This window comes from Tamandua tetradactyla, chromosome 17, assembly GCF_023851605.1.
Source record: "Tamandua tetradactyla isolate mTamTet1 chromosome 17, mTamTet1.pri, whole genome shotgun sequence".
Lineage (NCBI taxonomy): Eukaryota > Metazoa > Chordata > Mammalia > Pilosa > Myrmecophagidae > Tamandua > Tamandua tetradactyla.
This window is the reverse complement of record NC_135343.1, coordinates 43,652,605-43,674,575: the sequence shown is the minus strand read 5'-3', so window position 1 is coordinate 43,674,575 and position 21,971 is coordinate 43,652,605. Positions and strand designations below refer to the sequence as shown.

At 37.9% G+C, this 21,971-nt stretch overlaps 1 protein-coding gene across 6 annotated transcripts in view; it reads left to right on the top strand.

Moving 5' to 3' along the window:
* Nucleotides 1–21,971, top strand: part of C17H2orf42 (chromosome 17 C2orf42 homolog) — a 59,779-nt gene that overhangs the window by 25,586 nt on the left and 12,222 nt on the right. For 5 of the 6 annotated variants that reach the window (XM_077134474.1, XM_077134472.1, XM_077134475.1 and 2 more), the window contains exons 5-8: nucleotides 988–1,092; nucleotides 11,331–11,438; nucleotides 13,355–13,455; nucleotides 14,871–15,033. In XM_077134474.1, coding sequence (XP_076990589.1) covers nucleotides 988–1,092; nucleotides 11,331–11,438; nucleotides 13,355–13,455; nucleotides 14,871–15,033 — 477 coding nt within the window. The remainder of the gene's footprint in view (nucleotides 1–987; nucleotides 1,093–11,330; nucleotides 11,439–13,354; nucleotides 13,456–14,870; nucleotides 15,034–21,971) is intronic. The other variant, XM_077134476.1, reaches the window with a different exon arrangement.

Genomic DNA, 21,971 nt, shown 5'->3' with positions numbered 1-21,971 from the left:
TGAATCTGTTTAATGCATAAGAATAACCTCCAGGATAATCTCTCAACTCTTTGGAATCTCTCAGCCATTGACACTTTGTCTCATTTCCCTCTTCCCCCTTTTGGTCGAGAAGGTTTTCTCAATCCCTTGATGCTGAGTCTCAGCTCATTCTAGGGTTTTTCTCGATCCCTTGATGCTGAGTCTCAGCTTATTCTAGGATTTCTGTCCCACGTTGCCAGGAAGGTCCACACCCCTGGGAGTCATGTCCCACGTAGATGGGGAGGAGGATGGTGAGTTTGCTTGTTGTGTTGGCTGGAGTGAGAAGTCCTGTGGTTAATAATTTTAAATCTGTCATTCTCTCAGGGTTTATCACTTTTTTTTTTAACTTTTTTATTGTGTAGTATAACATATATACAAAGCAAAGAAATAAAAAAGCAATAGTTTTCAAAGCACTCTTCAACAAGTAGTTACAGGACAGATCCCAGAATTTGTCATAGGTTACCATGCCATCATCTCAGATTTTTTCTTCTAGCTGCTTCTAGTAGGAGGCTAGAAGGAATAAATATTTTTTTATCACCACAATAGACTTTTTTTCTTTCTTTTTTGTGAAAAATAACATGTATACACATAGCAATAAATTTCAAAGCACAGCACCACAATTAGTTGTAGAAAATATTTCAGTTTGACATGGGCTATAATTCCACAATTTTAGTTTTTACTTCTAACTGCTCTAAGATACTGGAGACTGAAAGAGATGTCAATCTAATAATTTAGCAATCATAGTCATTTGTTAAATCCTATCTTCTCTTATTATTTCTTTTGTTTTAAATGCATTTTTAAAAAAGTTTCCAGACTCTTCTTCCATTTCTTCATCTAATTTCTTTGAATTTCAACTTTTTGTTCTTTTTTTGTCCAAACGCCTTACCTTTTTCAAATTCAATTAACTTTTTATTCTGTAAGAAAAGATAGAAGTTACTGAAGGATTTTCTTTTTCTTTTCTTTTCTTAGCTTGTGGACAGCTGCTAGATGAGGCACAAGTGACTTTATCTTTTCAGGACTGGCTGGCCAGTGTCACAGAGCGCATCCATCAAACCATGCACTACCAGTTTGATGGTAAGTACTGGCCGCTTTTAAAAAGTTGAAATTCAGCAACTGGGCTGTTGCTGAAAGCATGAGAAACTAAAGTAATTGTGCTGTTGTTCTACTCTGTTTCTTGTGGGTTTTTTTTTAATTCTTCACCACGATCTACTCTGTTTTGAAAGGAAAAGTAATTGGACTTCAGTCCAGAGTGCACTGGGCTACAAGAACTCAGAAATCTGTGACAGTGAATACAATAGGTGAAATAAAGAAATAATCACATAATTAAAATGCAGGCCCAGTTAAATGAATTTAGAGTTGGAAGTTACTTCTAATGGCAAATTAGAAGTAAAGGTAACCCTGATCTTGGTGTGTGTGTGTATGGATATGTTTGGTGAGGGAGATACCAAAGCCTTAGAAGATCCTTCTAACCCTCAAACATAAAATTGAAGCAAGGGGGAAACAAGATTAGAGGAAAATTATACATGCAAGACCAAGTTAGTTATACAAACTTACATAGCCATGCTGAGGAAGACTGGAGAACACAAGCTGGATTTTGAGTGTGGTTTGTTACAGCATCATGGAACCTCAGAGATTGCAGTGGTGGACTACCCCACCAGCCCTTGCCCATCACCTTAAAAGCATCCTTGATGGTTGGTTTTCTAGGTTTGTCTAGTTTTGAAAAGTTCACTTCTTTTTTTTCTTAACGTTTTACTTTGAAATAATTTCAAACTTACAGAACAGATGCAAAAATAATACAAAACCCATACAGAGAACCCCGAAATACCAGATAGCTAGATATACAAATTTAAAAAAATATATATTTTTTATTGACAAATCTTCACACACATACAGTCCATACAGGGTGTCCAATCAATGGCTCACAATATCATCATATAGTTGTGTATTCATCGCTGTGATCATTTTTAGAACATTTGCATTACTCCAGAAAAAGAAAGAAAAAGAAAAAAGAAAAACTCATACATCCCATATCCCTTAGCCCTTCTTCTCATTGACTACTAGTATTTCAATCCACTCAATTTATTTTACCCCTTATCCCCCCCATTATTTATTTTTTTCATCCATATTTTTTTACTTAGCTGTCCACACCCTGAATAAAGGGAGCATCAGACACAGGTTTTCACAATCACCCAGTCACATTGTGAAAGTTATATTGTTGTACAGTTGTCTTCAAGAATCTATGCTACTAGAAAACAAGTTTCAGGTACTTCCCTCTAGCTACTCCAATACACCATAACCTAAAAAGGGATATCTCTATAATGCATAAGAATAATCTCCAGGATAACTTCTCCACTCTATTTGAAATCTCTCAGCCACTGAAACTTTATTTTTTCTCATTTCTCTCTTCCCCCTTTTGGTCAAGAAAGTTTTCTCAATTCCATGATGACAGGTCCCAGCTCATCCTGGGAGTTCTTTTGCACATTGTCAGGGAGATTTACACACCTGGAGTCATGTTCCACATAGCAGGGAGGGTAGTGAGTTCACCTGCCAAATTGGCTGAGAGAGAGAGGCCACATCTGAGCAACAAAAGAGGTTCTCTGGGGGCTAGATACAGTAATCTTAACATTTTGCCATTTACCATATCATTCTATCTATCTACCCATCCGTCTGTCTATTTTATCTATCAATTTTCTGAACATTTGACTGTAGGTTGTACACACTGTGCTCCTTGAACACCTAATTCTCCCATGTACATTTCCTGAGAACAAAGATACTCACTTATGTAACCACTTTAAGTACCGTTATCAAGTTCAAGACCCTTAACTATGATAAAAAACTTTCAGTCTGTAGTCCACTTTTTTCTTATATCCCAGTAGTACTTTGGGGCCTTTCTCTCCTCCATTATTAGATCCAGTCCAGGATCACGTATTACATTTCATTGTCATTGTCTCTTTAGTTGTGAGCTCACTGCTTTTTGAGGTAGCACATAACATTGTTAGACAATAAATAGCTATGAGGAAGGTCTTTTTCACGCCAAGTGAAAATGTTTTCTTATAACATTTCTTGTTGGTTTTAGTTCTGTGCACTGGAACCACATGGAATAAGTCTTTTCCTGTTTGCATGTCACATCCCAGACATTGCACGCACACACCCACTATCCCACCTGACAGGTCCTCTCTTTTCCAAGCTCTACATCCCCAGATACTTCAAACACTGCTCATGATATCTTTACATACCTCATATGATCTTGATATTCTTTACTAAATATCTTCCAGTTTATGATCATTGTGGTAGTTAGGTTCAGGTGTCAACTTGGCCAGGTGAAGGTGCCTACTTCTATTGCTATGGACATGAGTCAATGGTAGATGAACCTCATCTGTTGCTAATTACATCTGTAGTTGGCTAGGAGGCATGCCTGCTGCAATGAATGATGTTTGACTTAATTGGCTGGTGCTTAAATGAGAGAGCTAGCATAGCACAGCCCAAGCAGCTCAGCATACCACATCTCAGCACTCGCAGCTCAGCCCAGGCCTTTGGAGATGCAGAAAGGAATCACCCCAGGGAAAGTTGTTGGAACCCAGAGGCCTGGAGAGAAGGCCAGCAGAGATCACCCTGTGCCTTCCTATGTAAGAAAGAACCTCAGTTGAAAGTTAGCTGCCTTTCTTCTGAAGAACTATACACTTTTAACTAAATAAATCCCCTTTTATTAAAAGCCAGTCCACCTCTAGTATGTTGCATTCCAGCAGCTAGCAAACTAGAACAATCGTTTTTAAAAAAGGAGCCCTAAAACTGAATATAACCTGACAGCAAGACATTCAGTGGGAGGAGCTAAGTTTCAAAAGATGAGAACATTTATGGCTGTATGGTGAGAAGAGGGGCAAGAATGGGGGGGCCTTGATATACAGGCCTAGGTATTTATATTTAGTTCATAATAAGACTTCAGAAATTACTTTGTAGAAAACCAGTAAAATAAGCTAAGTAGGGTTATAATAAGAATATGATGGGTTCTTTTCCTTTTAAAATTTTGTTTATTTATTGTTTGAAAGAATATGATAAATACCTGTGAACCCAGTTACAGAAAATAGAACACTGGCAACGGGGGTTATTCTCTTGTCTTCTGTCTCATCCCCATGTCACCTCCCACCCAAGTTAACCCTCTCTCACCATCCCCATTACCACCTCTGTCCAGGTCACATAAACTCTCTCCTAGACTGCAAGTCTGTGGTTTTTACGAGGGCTTTTTAAGGTTAGTTCTTAAACCTAAGCTCTAGCATCATGTCACCTGAGTTCTGGTTAGTTAACCTTTCTCTTAGAGCAGTAATGAACCTGTGTATAGCTCATAATCAAATTGCAGGATAAGAGATTTTAAAATTCCTCTGTGTGGTGACTTTCCACATCCAATAAAGCAGGCAAAATCAGTTGAAAGAATGCAGAATTTTTTCCATAGAATTCTAGAAAACCTTTCATCTTTATATCTTGGCTTGCCTTGTATTTCAAAAAGTCTTCTGACCTCTGTCTTTGAGAGTATTTCTTTAAGGGATGTTCTTTAAAAAATTGTATCTAAGCCAATAGAAATTAAATACTTATCTAAGTCTTCTGGATTTTTTCTTCTGCTGGGGCTTAGCCCCTTGGGCAGAGTTATTTAAGGAAGACTGAATCATTAGACCCCTCCCCTGCCTATGGCCTGTTGACTTATTATTGACCTAGCATCTTGCAAGTCTAAGAGGTCTTTCAAGTATTTTCAAAAATTTTATCTGCCTTGAGGTCATCTTCAGAGTTAAAGGCCCATGCAGATTGGCATAAATCATATCCCAACCTTGCGGTCCCTTGGCATTCTTGGTGCTGACCATCTGAGTGAGGGTGAGTGGCTGCTTTGTTAGCTGATTACTTTGGCCTCAACTCTGCCTCATTCTCATCTCATTTCATGTACCCTTTAAAGGGAAAAGTCTGTGCTATGGTGATTGTATTAGTTTGCAAGCTACTGGAATGTGATATACCAACACTGGAACGGCTTTTTAAAAAGGGGAGTTTAATAAGTTACAAGTTTACAGTTCTAAGCCTATAAAAATGTCCAAAGTAAGGCATTCAGGGAAAGATACTTTAATTCAAGGAAGGTTGATGGGTCAGGAACACCTCTGTCAGCTGGGTAGTCACGTGACTGGTATCTGCTCGTCCCTTGTTCCTGGGCTCTGTTGCATTCAGCCTCTGCTCTTATGGGGGTTCCTCACTTTGCTTCTCCAGGGGTGGCTTGCATCTCTTGGCTTCCCTTAGCAGTCTCCAGGTTCTGATTCTGTTAACATCTCATGGCAGTGTCTGCTGGGCTCCAAACATCTCCAAACATCTTTATCTCTGTTCTCCAAGTGTCAGCATTTGTGTCAGTTGTTTGAAGTTCCTGTTGGCTCTGTTGTTTCTGACTTTCTCCAAGATATTTCCTCTTTTAAAGGATTCCAGTAAACTAATCAAGACCCACTGGACTGGGTGGAGTCACATCTCCATCTAATCATGGGTCACACCCACAATTGGGTGTGTCACATATCCATGGAAATAATCTAATAGAAAGTTTCCAACCTACATACAGTATTGAATCAGAATTAAAAGAAACAGCTGCTCCCACAAGATTGGATCAGAATTAAAACATGGCTTTTCTGGGGTACATAATACTTTCAAACTGTCACAGTAATATTTACTAAATTAGGGATCTGTGAAGTTATCCTTGATAGATGACAAGGGTCTGCTGTTACTTTTTATGATCTCAAAAGAGTAAGAGTAGGGCTGGGGATAGCACTTGGCTCACAACGGTCAATCAGAGCCTGCTTTTTGCTTCTGTATAAAGATGTCTCGGGACTTCCGGAGAAGATGGCGGCTTAGTAAGACGCGTGGGTCTTAGTTCCTCCTCCAGAACAGCTACTAGGGGAGTAGAAACGATACAGAACAGCTCCCAGAGCCATGACAGAGATCAAGAAGACAGCGTACCCCATTCTGGAACGGCTGACTGGCTGGGAGAACCCGCTCCGGTGAGATCGCCGAGGGGCACAGGCTTCCCCGGGCCGGGGCGGCAAGCGGCCGGAGTCCCTCCCTTCCTCCTTCCCAGGCCAGCTGGGAGAATTGGACAGGCGGTCCCCTCAAGCCGCGGCAGCTGGTGCCCCCCCACGCGTGGCCCCCCCGGATCAACTGGGAGAATTGGATCGGAGATCCCCAGGCCGCGGAGAACGGTGACCGGGGTCCCTTCCAAACACGTGGCTTCCCGGTTCGGCTGGGAACGGTGCACTCTCCCGGACCGCGGCAGCTGGCGCCCTCCCGCCACGCTTGGCGCCCCGGGCCGGCTAGGAGATTCGGACGGGCGCTCTCCTGGACTGCGGTGGCCGGAACCCTCCCCGCGTTCGGATCCCCGGGCCGGCTGGTACTCTTCCAAGCCGCTTCGGCTGGCGAACCTCCCCCACGGCGAGAATTTTCCAAAGTTAAAGGACCCACAGCACCTTTTACTGGTGGGACCCGCAGACAAACGAGTGCCACGAGCGCCACCTACTGGGCAGGATAAGAAAAACAGAACCCAGAGATTTCACAGAAAAATCTTTCAACCTGTTGGGTCCAACACCCAGGGAAATCTGACTAAATGCCGAGACGCCAGCAGAAGATAACGGATCACGCTCAGAAAATTGAAAATATGGCCCAGTCAAAGGAACAAACCAATAGCTCAAATGAGATACAGGAGCTGAAAAACTAATGCTGAATATATGAACAGAAATGGAAAACCTCTTCAAAAACGAAATCGATAAATTGAGGGAGGACATGAAGAAGACATGGACTGAACAAAAAGAAGAAATAGAAAAACTGAAAAAACAAATCACAGAACTTATGGAAGTGAAGGATAAAGTAGAAAAGATGGAAAAAACAATGGATACCTACAATGATAGATTTAAAGAGACAGAAGATAGAATTAGTGATTTGGAGGATGGAACATCTGAATTCCAAAAAGAAACAGAAACTACAGGGAAAAGAATGGAAAAATTTGAACAGGGGATCAGGGAACTGAAGGACAATATGAAGCGCACAAATATACGTGTTGTGGGTGTCCCAGAAGGAGAAGAGAAGGGAAAAGGAGGAGAAAAACTAATGGAAGAAATTATCACTGAAAATTTCCCAACTCTTATGAAAGACCTAAAATTACAGATCCAAGAAGTGCAGCGCACCCCAAAGAGATTAGACCCAAATAGGCGTTCTCCAGACACTTACTAGTTAGAATGTCAGAGGTCAAAGAGAAAGAGAGGATCTTGAAAGCAGCAAGAGAAAAACAATCCATCACATACAAGGGAAACCCAATAAGACTATGTGTAGATTTCTCCGCAGAAACCATGGAAGCTAGAAGACAGTGGGATGATATATTTAAATTACTAAAAGAGAAAAACTGCCAACCAAGACTCCTATATCCGGCAAAATTGTCCTTCAAAAATGAGGGAGAAATTAAAACATTCTCAGACAAAAAGTCACTGAGAGAATTTGTGACCAAGAGACCAGCTCTGCAAGAAATACTAAAGGGAGCACTAGAGTCAGATACGAAAAGACAGAAGAGAGAGGTATGGAGAAGAGTGTAGAAAGAAGGAAAATCAGATATGATATATATAATACAAAAGGCAAAATGGTAAAGGAAAATATTATCCAAACAGTAATAACACTAAATGTTAATGGACTGAATTCCCCAATCAAAAGACATAGACTGGCAGAATGGATTAAAAAACAGGATCCTTCCATATGCTGTCTACAGGAAATACATCTTAGACCCAAAGATAAACATAGGTTGAAAGTGAAAGGTTGGGAAAAGATATTTCATGCAAATAACAACCAGAAAAGAGCAGGAGTGGCTATACTAATATCCAACAATATTCTACCATTGGCAGAATCCAACCAGAAGTTGGATGTATGAGAAAATCAATAAGATTGATGGGCCCTTATCAAGATTGACAAAAAGAAGAAGAGAGAGGATGCAAATAAATAAGATCAGAAATGGAAGAGGAGACATAACTACTGACCTCACAGAAATTAAGGAGGTAATAACAGGATACTATGAACAACTTTACGCTAATAAATACAACAATTTAGATGAAATGGACGGGTTCCTGGAAAGACATGAACAACCAACCTTGACTCAAGAAGAAATAGATGACCTCAACAAACCAATCACAAGTAAAGAGATTGAATTAGTCATTCAAAAGCTCCCTAAAAAGAAAAGTCCAGGACCAGACAGCTTCACATGTGAATTCTATCAAACATTCCAGAGAGAATTAGTACCAACTCTCCTCAAACTCTTCAAAATAATCGAAGTGGAGGGAAAACTACCTAATTCATTCTATGAAGCCAACATCACCCTCATACCAAAACCAGGCAAAGATATTACAAAAAAAGAAAACTACAGACCAATCTCTCTAATGAATATAGATGCAAAAATCCTCAATAAAATTCTAGCAAATCATATCCAACAGCACATTAAAAGAATTATACATCATGACCAAGTAGGATTCATCCCAGGTATGCAAGGATGGTTCAACATAAGAAAATCAATTAATGTAATACACCACATCAACAAATCAAAGCAGAAAAACACATGATCATCTCAATTGATGCAGAGAAGGCATTTGACAAGATTCAACATCCTTTCCTGTTGAAAACACTTCAAAAGATAGGAATACAAGGGAACTTCCTTAAAATGATAGAGGGAATATATGAAAAACCCACAGCTAATATCATCCTCAATGGGGAAAAATTGAAAACTTTCCCCCTAAGATCAGGAACAAACAAGGATGTCCACTATCACCGCTATTATTCAACATTGTGTTGGAAGTTCTAGCCAAAGCAATTAGACAAGAAAAAGAAATACAAGGCATCAAAATTGGAAAGGAAGAAGTAAAACTATCACTGTTTGCAGACGATATGATACTATACGTCGAAAACCCGGAAAAATCCACAACAAAACTACTAGAGCTAATAAATGAGTACAGCAAAGTAGCAGGTTACAAGATCAACATTCAAAAATCTGTAGCTTTTTTTTCTATACACTAGTAATGAACAAGCTGAGGGGGAAATCAAGAAACGAATCCCATTTACAATCGCAACTAAAAGAATAAAATACCTAGGAATAAATTTAACCAAAGAGACAAAAAGCCTATATAAAGAAAACTACAAAAAACTGCTAAAAGAAATCACAGAAGACCTAAATAGATGGAAGGGCATACCGTGTTCATGGATTGGAAGACTAAATATAATTAAGATGTCAATCCTACCTAAACTCATCTACAGATTCAATGCAATACCAATCAAAATCCCAACAACTTATTTTTCAGAATTAGAAAAACCAATAAGCAAATTTATCTGGAAGGGCAGGGTGCCCCGAACTGCTAAAAACATCTTGAGGAAAAAAAACGAAGCTGGAGGTCTCGCGATGCCGGACTTTAAGGCATATTATGAAGCCACAGTGGTCAAAACAGCATGGTATTGGCATAAAGATAGATATATCGACCAATGGAATTGAATAGAGTGCTCAGATATAGACCCTCTCATCTATATGGACATTTGATCTTTGATAAGGCAGTCAAGCCAACTCACCTGGGACAGAACAGTCTCTTCAATAAATGGTGCCTAGAGAACTGGATATCTGTATGTAAAAGAATGAAAGAAGACCCGCATCTCACACCTTATACAAAAGTTAACTCAAAATGGATCAAAGATCTAAACGTTAGGTCTAAGACCATAAAACAGTTAGAGGAAAATGTAGGGAGATATCTCATGAATCTTACAACTGGAGGTGGCTTTATGGACCTTAAACCTAAAGCAAGAGCACTGAAGAAAGAAATAAATAAATGGGAGCTCCTCAAAATTAAACACTTTTGTGCATCAAGGAACTTCATCAAGAAAGTAGAAAGACAGCCTACACAATGGGAGACAATATTTGGAAATGACATATCAGATAAAGGTCTGGTATCCAGAATTTATAAAGAGATTGTCCAACTCAACAACAAAAGACAGCCAACCCAATTACAAAATGGGAAAAAGACTTGAACAGACACCTACCAGAAGAGGAAATACGGATGGCCAAGAGGCACATGAAGAGATGCTCAATGTCCCTGGCCATTAGAGAAATGCAAATCAAAACCACAATGAGATATCATCTCACACCCACCAGAATGACCATTATCAACAAAACAGAAAATGACAAGTGCTGGAGAGGATGCGGACAAAGAGGCACACTTATCCACTGTTGGTGGGAATGTCAAATGGTGCAACCACTGTGGAAGGCAGTTTGGCGGTTCCTCAAAAAGCTGAATATAGAATTGCCATACGACCCAGCAATACCATTGCTAGGTATCTACTCAAAGGACTTAAGGGCAAAGACACAAACGGACATTTGCACACCAATGTTTATAGCAGCGTTATTTACAATTGCAAAGAGATGGAAACAGCCAAAATGTCCATCAACAGAAGAATGGCTAAACAAACTGTGGTATATACATACGATGGAATATTATGCATCTTTAAGACAGAATAAACTTATGAAGCATGTAATAACATGGATGGACCTAGAGAACATTATGTTGAGTGAGTCTAGCCAAAAACTAAAGGACAAATACTGTATGGTCCCACTGATGTGAACCGACATTCGAGAATAAACTTGGAATATGTCATTGGTAACAGAGTCCAGCAGGAGTTAGAAACAGGGTAAGATAATGGGTAATTGGAGCTGAAGGGATACAGACTGTGCAACAGGACTAGATACAAAAACTCAAAAATGGACAGCACAATAATACCTAATTGTAAAGTAATCATGTTCAAACACTGAATGAAGCTGCATCTGAGCTATAGGTTTTTTTTTTGTCTGTCTGTTTGTTTGTCTTTTTTCTTTTTTCTTTCTATTTCCTTTTCTTTTTTTTTTACTATTATTATTTTTTTAATTTTTTCTCTGTATTAGCGTTCTATATCTTCTTCTGTTGTTTTGCTAGTTCTTTTCCTAAATTGATGCAAATGTAGTAAGAAATGATCATGCATCTATGTGATGATGTTAAGAATTACTGATTGCATATGTAGAATGGAATGATTTCTAAATGTTGGGTTAATTTCTTTTTTTTCTTTAATTAATAAAAAAAAGAACATAAAATAGTAAAAAATCTAATTAAAATATGAAAACTCTAAAAAAAAAAAGATGTCTCAATGGTAATAATACTTTTTAGTTGTCACTGCCCCTCAATTTCATTTCTTCCACCTTTGTCCACACGACAGAAAGCCTGCTGAGTTTTGTTGAGTGGGTTTCTTCCTGTGTCCTGTAGGCAAACCTGAGCCGTTGGTGTTCCACATTCCTCAGGCCTTTTTTGATGCCCTGCAACAGAGAATATCTATAGGAAGTGCAAAGAAACGGCTCCCCAACTCCACCACAGGTATGGGAACATTCTCTGCAACAGTAACAGATGTCCTGGTCTTCGAAAATTATGTTTGGAAAAAACAGCATGTGGCATTTCCAGGGTGAGGACATCTGGTGACATGCTTGGAGCATGAAGCCTCAGTTCAATAGCTCTTGAAATAGGGACCACATTCCCTCAAGGCCCCATACTTACTCCAGTTAAGAGTTCAAGAGCAAATTCAGGGGCTAAGAGATTTCAGATAGAGTCGAGAGGTCATTCTGGAGGCTACTCTTCTGCAAGCTTTAGACAGACATTTCAAACTACCGTAAGTGTATGCCATGCCCCAACTAACAGTATTGCTAAAACCCTAGGGAGTGCCCTGGGCCCTATGTAAGTCTCTATAAAAAGTTTTTCTTGGTAAGTTTATTTTTTCAGAAACTTAAGGCCTCCAGATTGATCCTAGACCAGATAAGTCCTGAAACCCAGAAGTACCGGTCTCTCCAAGAACAACAACCTGATTCATTCCTCTACCCCATAAGGTCAACACCCCTTTCCAGCATGAAGAAGTTAAAATGGTCATTGCCCAGATATCCCTAAAGATTGAGAGATAGATCAATGACAGGTGTAAGTGAGAAACTGGGATTTAACAAATGATTTTGACTACTAATTCATTATATAGATATTTCTTTTTAGTGTCTAGTGTTTTAGAATAGTCAGAAGGAAATACCTGAAGTTGGTGAACTGTAATACAGTAGTCTTGATCTTTGATAACGATTGTGCAACTGTGTTGCAAAAAAAAAAAGTTAGCTGCTTGTGTTTGCATAGATCTACTTCTGGATGTTTTGTTTTTTTCCACTGATATATGTATTTTTTATGTGATGATAAAAAATAAAAAGTTCATGCAAAGATTCAGAAAGTGCACACTTGGTAAATAAAGTGCAGTGAAGGTGCCTACCAAGAAGTTTGATATTTTCTAGCAATGAACCAGTTTCTACAAAAGCATAGCAGTCCCTAATCATTGTTAGGGTCAGCCCAACTTCTTGAAGTATCCAAAAATATAAAACTTTTTTTCCATAATTCCCAATTTTTGATAATGGAATATTTTATTTTTGGAGTCACTCTTAGACTTGGAACACTTTATAATTACATTATTCTGTTGCTTACTTCTTGTTTTATAAAGCAGCTTTCTGCTAGAGATCTCAAAATACGTATTATTAGGTAGTTAAGAAGAGAAAAAAGAGGAGGAAAGGATTGCTTAGTGACAAATAGCCCAAGAGTAACTGCAACTGGAAATCAATGCTATTTCCTCAATAGATTGTTATTTGATGATATTATAGCGACTTCTCAAAGTTTATATCTGTTTTTGAATAGTACTGTGAATTTCTATTTTGGGAGCCATAAAAATCTTTCTTTTCCCAGCTTATCTGACTTTTGATGCAGTTTGAGTGTTTCTTCCAGTTTAAACTTTAGGCCTAAAATACACTGATATCAACCCGTCCTTGCACTCTTTTTGCAGGCGCTTTAGTGGAAGCTCTTTATAATCTTTGCAACAGGACAGTGGATTGACAGGCGTAAACTTCATGTAATTATTTTGAGACTCTGATTTGACCTCTGATAGATCTAACGTAGTTTAAGGGGTTGTTTTATAATGGGGCCTATGTGTGTGGCTTTACCCCACAAAGAAAGAAGTTTCTAAGGTAGAAAAAATGAACGGCATCTCAAAGAAGCATCAAACAAGGACTTTATAGAGCAAAAGTACACATCATTTGATTTGCTACTTTTCAGCCCAAACCCTATTATATATTTGCCCCTAGAATTTCTTTTTTGAAGTGCTAAGATGTTGTACAGACAGAATAGCTCTGTACTTAACTCTGTAGACACTGGGGAACAAATACAGTGAAAGAGAATGTTATTTTTTTGAAGTCTAATTTTGTCCCTTTTCTACATTGAAGGTTTTGTTCGGAAAGATGCCTTGCCACTGGGAACCTTTTCTAAGTATACCTGGCATATCACTAATATCCTGCAAGTTAAACAAATCTTAGATACTCCAGAGGTAAGAGTTTATTTCCACAATGGTGGGAGGGCAGAGAGGGGAAGAAAGGGAAGGAAATGTGAGAAGTATGTTTGCACCTGTTCCTTGAATTATAGAAGCCAAAGAGAGTCCCTTTTTTTACATGGGCAGGCGCTGGGAATCGAACCCGGGTCCTCGGGCTTGGCAGGCAAGCATTCTTACCTGCTGAGCCACCGTGGCCCACCCCCTTTTTTTTTTCATGCTAAGAGATTATTCAGAAATATCCATGGCTTTAAAATTCTGACTCTGATTTTAATGGGAATTCTTTATGCTTGGAACGTTGTCTTCAATTAGAATATACTGTTTCTTCTGCCTTTGGGATGAGAAAATAGGAAGGATTTTCCCTGTATATTATTAAATAATGATCACTTAGTCACTATGACAGGCCCAAGATTTGACTGGTAAAGTATATACCAGTATAGAAAGTATATAAATAATTTCAGATTATATACTATTTGTAAATAGGGTCCAGTACAGTCAAACCCTCTTCCCCAAACTACAATTTAGTTCTTACTAGAGAAATTAACCCTTTAATTAGTGTTCTCTTTCACAAGGAAAATCTTGGACAGTTTTTCAAATAGATCCTGAAAATTCAAGATAGATTATATTATAGAAAAGTCATCGTTCATCATATTATAGAAATTTGTTCATCCACCACTAAGACTAGCTTAATTGTGAGGCATTGTAATGTTCAGAAAGAGTGTGTTGTTTGGTTAAGCTAGGAACTTGCATGTGACTGCTAGAAAAGGCCTGTTGTAGCACTAAAGACACTTGAGGAACTTCTTAAGATGTAGGATGTCACAGAAGCAGCTTCTGGCCTGCAACAGGTGGTGTTCAGGGAGTACCTGAAGCAACCCAGAGCAAAGGCAAGGGAGGGCAAAAAGCTAATAATCTCTGGACTCCTTCTGCCTATCGCATGTTATTACATATATTGAGTCATTTAATCTTACAGCCTTGCTCAGCACAGATTAACTGCATTTAGTAATTAAGGAAACAGGCTCTGAGAAGTTAGGTAACTTGTCCAGGCTGTTCAGTGGCAAAGAGTATTCAGTTTGAGGACTGGCTGGTGCAATCCCAAAGACAGTACACTGCACATGGGATGGGAGGAGAGCTGTAGGTGCTGTTGACAGGGTGTTTGGGAGAAGACTAAATTAAATTAGAAGACTAGATTAAATCACATCTCCAGGGAGATGATCTGATTACAGTTTCAAACATACAGTATTGAATAGGGATTATTCTGCCTTTAAGAAATGGGATTTAGATTAAAACATAGCTTTTCTAGGGTCCACACATTCTTTCAAACCAGCACAATTGTCATCCAAGTATTTCCTACTTTGACAGTTTTTCCTTTCTCCCCTTTCTTGATATTTTCTTGATGATTTCTTTCTGATTTCCAGATGCCCTTGGAAATCACCCGGAGCTTTATTCAGAACCGAGATGGGACTTATGAGCTGTTTAAGTGCCCTAAAGTGGAAGTAGAGAGCATAGCAGAAACCTATGGCCGAATAGAGAAGCAGCCAGTCCTGCGGCCCTTGGAACTAAAAACTTTTCTCAAAGTTGGTAAGTTAATTGGTGTTTTCAGTAGTGCATTCTCCTTTGAGGGTCAACTGTGTGTATTATATGTCCTAGGCTTTGGATTTTTTTTTTAATTTTTATTAATTTTTAAAAATATATATAACAAACAAAAGCATTCTTAACATATGATCATTCTGTTCTACATATATAATCAATAATTCACAATATCATCACATAGTTGCATATTCATCATCATGATCATTTCTTAGAACATTTGCCTCAATTCAGAAAAAGAAATAAAAAGACGACCAAAAAAATTCATACATACCATACTCCTTACTCCTCCCTTTCATTGATCACCAGCATTTCAATGTATTAAGTTTATTTTAACATTTGTTCCCCCTATTATTTATTTTTATTCCATGTGTTTTATTCATCTGTTGATAAGGTAGATAAAAGGAGCATCAGACACAAGGTTTTCACAATCACAGTCACACTGTGAAAGCTGTATCATTATACAATCATCTTCAAGAAACATGGCTACTGGAACACAGCTCTACATTTTCAGGCAGTTACCTCCAGCCTCTCCATTACATCTTGAATAACAAGGTGATGTCTATTTAGTGTGTAAGAATAACCTCCACTCTGTTTGGAACCTTTTAGCCACTGACACTTACTTTTGTCTCATTTCGCTCTTCCCCCTCTTGGTCGAGAAGGCTTTCTCAATCCCTTGATGCTGAGTCTCAGCTCATTCTCGGTTTTTTCTCAATCCCTTGATGCTGAGTCTCACCTCATTCTAGGATTTCTGTCCCACGTTGCCAGGAAGATCCACACCCCTGGGAGTCATGTCCCACGTAGACAGGGGGAGGCTGGTGAGTTTAGACTTTGGATCTTGACCTTCAACAAAAAAGACATATTCATTTATTTTGTAATGGCAGTCACTGGATGAGGTGTTTTGCTTAATTTGAGCCAAAGCTTTTGAAATAAAATTACAGAAATGATACATGTTCTTTCTGGAGAAATCAGAGACCATAAAGGAGAAAAATTTAAACTGCATATAATCCCACCCCCACCCCACAGACAACATTACTGTTAAGATTTAGGTGTGTGCCCTTTCAGATTTTTCTGTGCATGAAACAAGTTTGTAAAACATGGGATCCTACCTTAACTGCTTTTTTCATTTGATAATATTTCATGAATAGCTTTCCACGTCTGTCTGCAATGTTATTCTTAATAACTTTAAGAGCATTCATTTTTATGTACAGTCTAATCAATTGCCTGCTTAGGTTGATTCAAACTTTTTGCTGTTATAAACAGTGCTGTAATTAACTTCCTTTTAGATAAACCTTTTATGTTTTTAATTATTTCCTAACTTACTTCGGATATTTTCCTATTTGCGATATTCTTTGGGGTGAATTTCTAATAGTGGAATTGGAGGATGAAAAGATACATACATTTTTTTTTAAGCTTGTGATTGTTTTTACACACTGCCCTCCAGAAAGATTATAGTAATTTCTGTATGTTACTCCTGTAAGTCATGTTTGAAAATTTCACTCTTTTTGTTTAATCTTTGTTGATTTGATAGGCACAAAAAATTGTTATTATACTATGTTAATTTGCACCTTCCTCAGTGTTAGTGATGGTAAACTTTTTCATATTGTATTTGATGAACTGTTTTTTCTCTATTTTTAATTGGGGCATTTGTGTAATGATACAATAATAATCATGTGACAAGTATAACTGTAATAACTATACAAGCAGCACTTAATGAGCACCTGCTCTGTGCCAGGCACTGGTTTAAGGGCTGTACATACATTAAGTCGTTTAATGCTCACTGACCCAATGAGAGAGAGAGATTCTGTGATCCCCATCTACAGATGAAAAAACTGACATGATGACTGGTGACCTCTTGGGGTCAACTCAGCTGGTGAGTGGGGGAGCTGGGCTTCAACCCCAGGCAGTTTTGGACTCCAGAGCCTTCATGTCTACTATCTGACACTCACGTGCCTTTTAGCTCTTCCACAGTGAGCAATGTCTCTCTTGTCACAGTCCTTCAAGTGCCTGATCCGTAATAGGCACTCGGTGAAGACTTGTTGAGTGAATGAATGAATGCCAGCCAGGATTTTAATTACTTTAGCTTTGTGATCTGTGCCGGTTTGAAAGGCTGTGTGTAGCCTAGAAAAGCCATGTTTTAATCCTAATCCCATTTTGTAAAGGCAGCCATTTCTTCTAATCCCTGTTCAGTATTGTATGTTTGAAACTGTAATTAGATCATCCCCCTAGAGATGTGATTTAATCAAGAGTGGTTGTTAAGCTGGATTAGGTGGAGGCATCTCCACCCATTTGGGTGGGTCTTAATTAGTTTACTTGAATCCTATAAAAGAGGAAACATTTTGGAGAAAGAGAGATTTCTGAGAGAGCAAAGAATGACATAGCCATGAGAAGCAGAGAGTCTACCAGCCAGCGACCTTTGGAGATGAAAAGGAAAATGCCTCCTGGGGAGCTTCATGAAACAGAAAGCCAGGAGAGAAAGCTAGCAGATGACACCGTGTTCACCATGTGCCTTTCCAACAGAGAGAAAAGCCCTGACTGTGTTCACCATGTGCCTTCTCACTTGAGAGAGAAACCCTGAACTTCATCAACCTTCTTTAACCAAGGTATTGTTCCATGGATGCCTTTGATTGGACATTTCTATAGACTTGCTTTAATTGGGACATTATCTCAGCCTTAGAACTGTAAACTAGCAACTTCTTAAATTCTCCTTTTAAAAAACCATTCTGTTTCTCATTTATTGTATTCCAGCTGCTAGCAAACTAGAACATGATCCATCTGGCACCCGCCCTTCATTTCTTTAACTTATACATTTATCTTTTCAGAGAAATTTGGAAATTATAATTATTTTATTAAGTTCTTAAAAAACAAAGCTTAAAAAAATCACAGCTGTTGTGATTGGCTGGATATTTGTTAAACTTACAGATTAATGTGAAGAGACTTAGAATATTCATTTTCCTATCCACGGGTATGACAGTGTCTCTCCATTTATTCAGTCTTTCATATACCTCACCTAGAGTTTTGGGACTTTGTTCATATAGGTCCTATACATTTCTTATTAATATATGCCTAGGCATATTATATTTCATGCTATCATTGTGAATGGAATGCTCATCATGTTTCTAACCAGTGTGTGGAAAGATCTTGATTTTCGTATACTTATTATCAAACCGGCCCCCTGAATGAACTCCTAGTAGTGATAATAGCAAATCACTGTTTTCTTCCGGTTTCAGGGAAATCAGTTATATCACCTATTAAATTACTTGTTTCCTATTAAATATTTCTATCTCCTTGTTTTTGCTTATTAAATTAGCTGGGGTTTCAAAGCAACAGTGAATAATAGCAAAGCTAGCAAGCATGCTTATCTTTTCTGACCCCAGAAAAACTACTCCACTGTAACATTTTCCAACTCTGTCTTAAAGAGAACTTAGTAATAAGTATTGTGTGTAAAAAACATTCTGTGGTCAATTAAGTTTGAGAAATGCTACATATCATTATCTATTTTTTGGTCCTAAGACCCTTGATTGTATTGTGCACACTTAATAGATTTTTTTGGTGGAAAAAGAAACTTTGTCCTATGAAAACTGCTCTGATTGTAAGATACAGTCAGATCTCAGAAAATATTAAAATTGGGGATGGGAGGCAATAAGGAGTAGTATCTTAGATTATAATTTATCTCCATCTTAGAAATTCATTCTATAAACGTGCATATTTAAAAGACCCTGAATAAAAACACTTTTTTTATCTTTTTTTTACTAATTAAAAAAAAAATTAACAAAAAATTTAGAAATCATTCCATTCTACATGTACAATCAGTAATTCTTAATATCATCACATAGTTGCATATTCATCATTTCTTAGTACATTTGCATCGATTTAGAAAAAGAAATAAAAAGACAACAGAATAAGAATTAAAACAATAATAGAGAGAAAAAAAAACCTATACCTCACATGCAGCTTCATTCAATGTTTTAACATAATTGCATTACAATTAGGTAGTATTGTGCTGTCCATTTCTGAGTTTTTATATCCAGTCCTGTTGCACAGTCTGTATCCCTTCAGCTCCAATTACCCCTTCTCTTTTTTTTTTTTTTAATTAACGGAAAAATAGAAATTAACCCAACATTTAGAAATCATACCATTCTACATATGCAATCAGTAATTCTTAACATCATCACATAGATGCATGATCATCGTTTCTTAGTACATTTGCATCGGTTTAGAAGAACTAGCAACACAACCGAAAAAGATATAGAATGTTAATATAGAGAAAAAAAATAAAAGTAATAATAGTAAAAACAAAACAAAAACCTACAGCTCAGATGCAGCTTCATTCAGTGTTTTAACATGATTACTTTACAATTAGGTATTATTGTGCTGTCCATTTTTGAGTTTTTGTATCTAGTCCTGTTGCACAGTCTGTATCCCTTCAGCTCCAATTGCCCATTGTCTTACCCTGTTTCTACCTCCTGCTGGACTCTGTTACCAATGACATATTTCAGGTTTATTCTCGAATGTCCGTTCACATCAGTGGGACCATACAGTATTTGTCCTTTAGTTTTTGGCTGGACTCACTCAGCATAATATTCTCTAGGTCCATCCATGTTATTACATGCTTCATAAGTTTATCTTGTCTTAAAGCTGCATAATATTCCATCGTATGTATATACCACAGTTTATTTAGCCACTCGTCTGTTGATGGACATTTTGGCTGTTTCCATCTCTTTGCAATTGTAAATAACGCTGCTATAAACATTGGTGTGCAAATGTCCGTTTGTGTCTTTGCCCTTAAGTCCTTTGAGTAGATACCTAGCAATGGTATTGCTGGGTCGTATGGCAATTCTATATTCAGCTTTTTGAGGAACCGCCAAACTGCCTTCCACAGTGGTTGCACCATTTGACATTCCCACCAACAGTGGATAAGTGTGCCTCTTTCTCCGCATCCTCTCCAGCACTTGTCATTTTCTGTTTTGTTGATAATGGCCATTCTGGTGGGTGTGAGATGATATCTCATTGTGGTTTTGATTTGCATTTCTCTAATGGCCAGGGACATTGAGTATCTCTTCATGTGCCTCTTGGCCATCCATATTTCCTCTTCTGGTAGGTGTCTGTTCAAGTCTTTTTCCCATTTTGTAATTGGCTTGGCTGTCTTTTTGTTGTTGAGTTGAACAATCTCTTTATATATTCTGGATACTAGACCTTTTTCTGATATGTCATTTCCAAATATTATCTCCCATTGTGTAGGCTGTCTTTCTACTTTCTTGATGAAGTTCCTTGATGCACAAAAGTGTTTAATTTTGAGGAGCTCCCATTTATTTATTTATTTCTTCAGTGCTCTTGCTTTAGGTTTAAGGTCCATAAAGCCACCTCCAGTTGTAAGATTCATAAGATATCTCCCTACATTTTCCTCTAACTGTTTTATGGTCTTAGACCTAATGTTTAGATCTTTGATCCATTTTGAGTTAACTTTTGTATAAGGTGTGAGATGCGGGTCTTCTTTCATTCTTTTACATACGGATATCCAGTTCTCTAGGCACCATTTATTGAAGAGACTGTTCTGTCCCAGGTGAGTTGGCTTGACTGCCTTATCAAAGATCAAATGTCCATAGATGAGAGGGTCTATATCTGAGCACTCTATTCAATTCCATTGGTCGATATATCTATCTTTATGCCAATACCATGCTGTTTTGACCACTGTGGCTTCATAATATGCCTTAAAGTCTGGCATCACGAGACCTCCAGCTTCGTTTTTTTTCCTCAAGATGTTTTTAGCAATTCGGGGCACCCTGCCCTTCCAGATAAATTTGCTTATTGGTTTTTCTAATTCTGAAAAATAAGTTGTTGGGATTTTGATTGGTATTGCATTGAATCTGTAGATCAGTTTAGGTAGGATTGACATCTTAATTATATTTAGTCTTCCAATCCATGAACACGGTATGCCCTTCCATCTATTTAGGTCTTCTGTGATTTCTTTTAGCAGTTTTTTGTAGTTTTCTTTATATAGGTTTTTGTCTCTTTGGTTAAATTTATTCCTAGGTATTTTATTCTTTTAGTTGCGATTGTAAATGGGATTCGTTTCTTGATTTCCCCCTCAGCTTGTTCATTACTAGTGTATAGAAAAGCTACAGATTTTTGAATGTTGATCTTGTAACCTGCTACTTTGCTGTACTCATTTATTAGCTCTAGTAGTTTTGTTGTGGATTTTTCCGGGTTTTCGACGTATAGTATCATATCGTCTGCAAACAGTGATAGTTTTACTTCTTCCTTTCCAATTTTGATGCCTTGTATTTCTTTTTCTTGTCTAATTGCTTTGACTAGAACTTCCAACACAATGTTGAATAATAGTGGTGATAGTGGACATCCTTGTCTTGTTCCTGATCTTAGGGGGAAAGTTTTCAATTTTTCCCCATTGAGGATGATATTAGCTGTGGGTTTTTCATATATTCCCTCTATCATTTTAAGGAAGTTCCCTTGTATTCCTATCTTTTGAAGTGTTTTCAACAGGAAAGGATGTTGAATCTTGTCAAATGCCTTCTCTGCATCAATTGAGATGATCATGTGATTTTTCTGCTTTGATTTGTTGATGTGGTGTATTACATTAATTGATTTTCTTATGTTGAACCATCCTTGCATACCTGGGATGAATCCTACTTGGTCATGATGTATAATTCTTTTAATGTGTTGTTGGATACAATTTGCTAGAATTTTATTGAGAATTTTTGCATCTATATTCATTAGAGAGATTGGTCTGTAGTTTTCTTTTTTTGTAATATCTTTGCCTGGTTTTGGTATGAGGGTGATGTTGGCTTCATAGAATGAATTAGGTAGTTTTCCCTCCACTTCGATTATTTTGAAGAGTTTGAGGAGAGTTGATACTAATTCTTTCTGGAATGTTTGATAGAATTCACATGTGAAGCTGTCTGGTCCTGGAC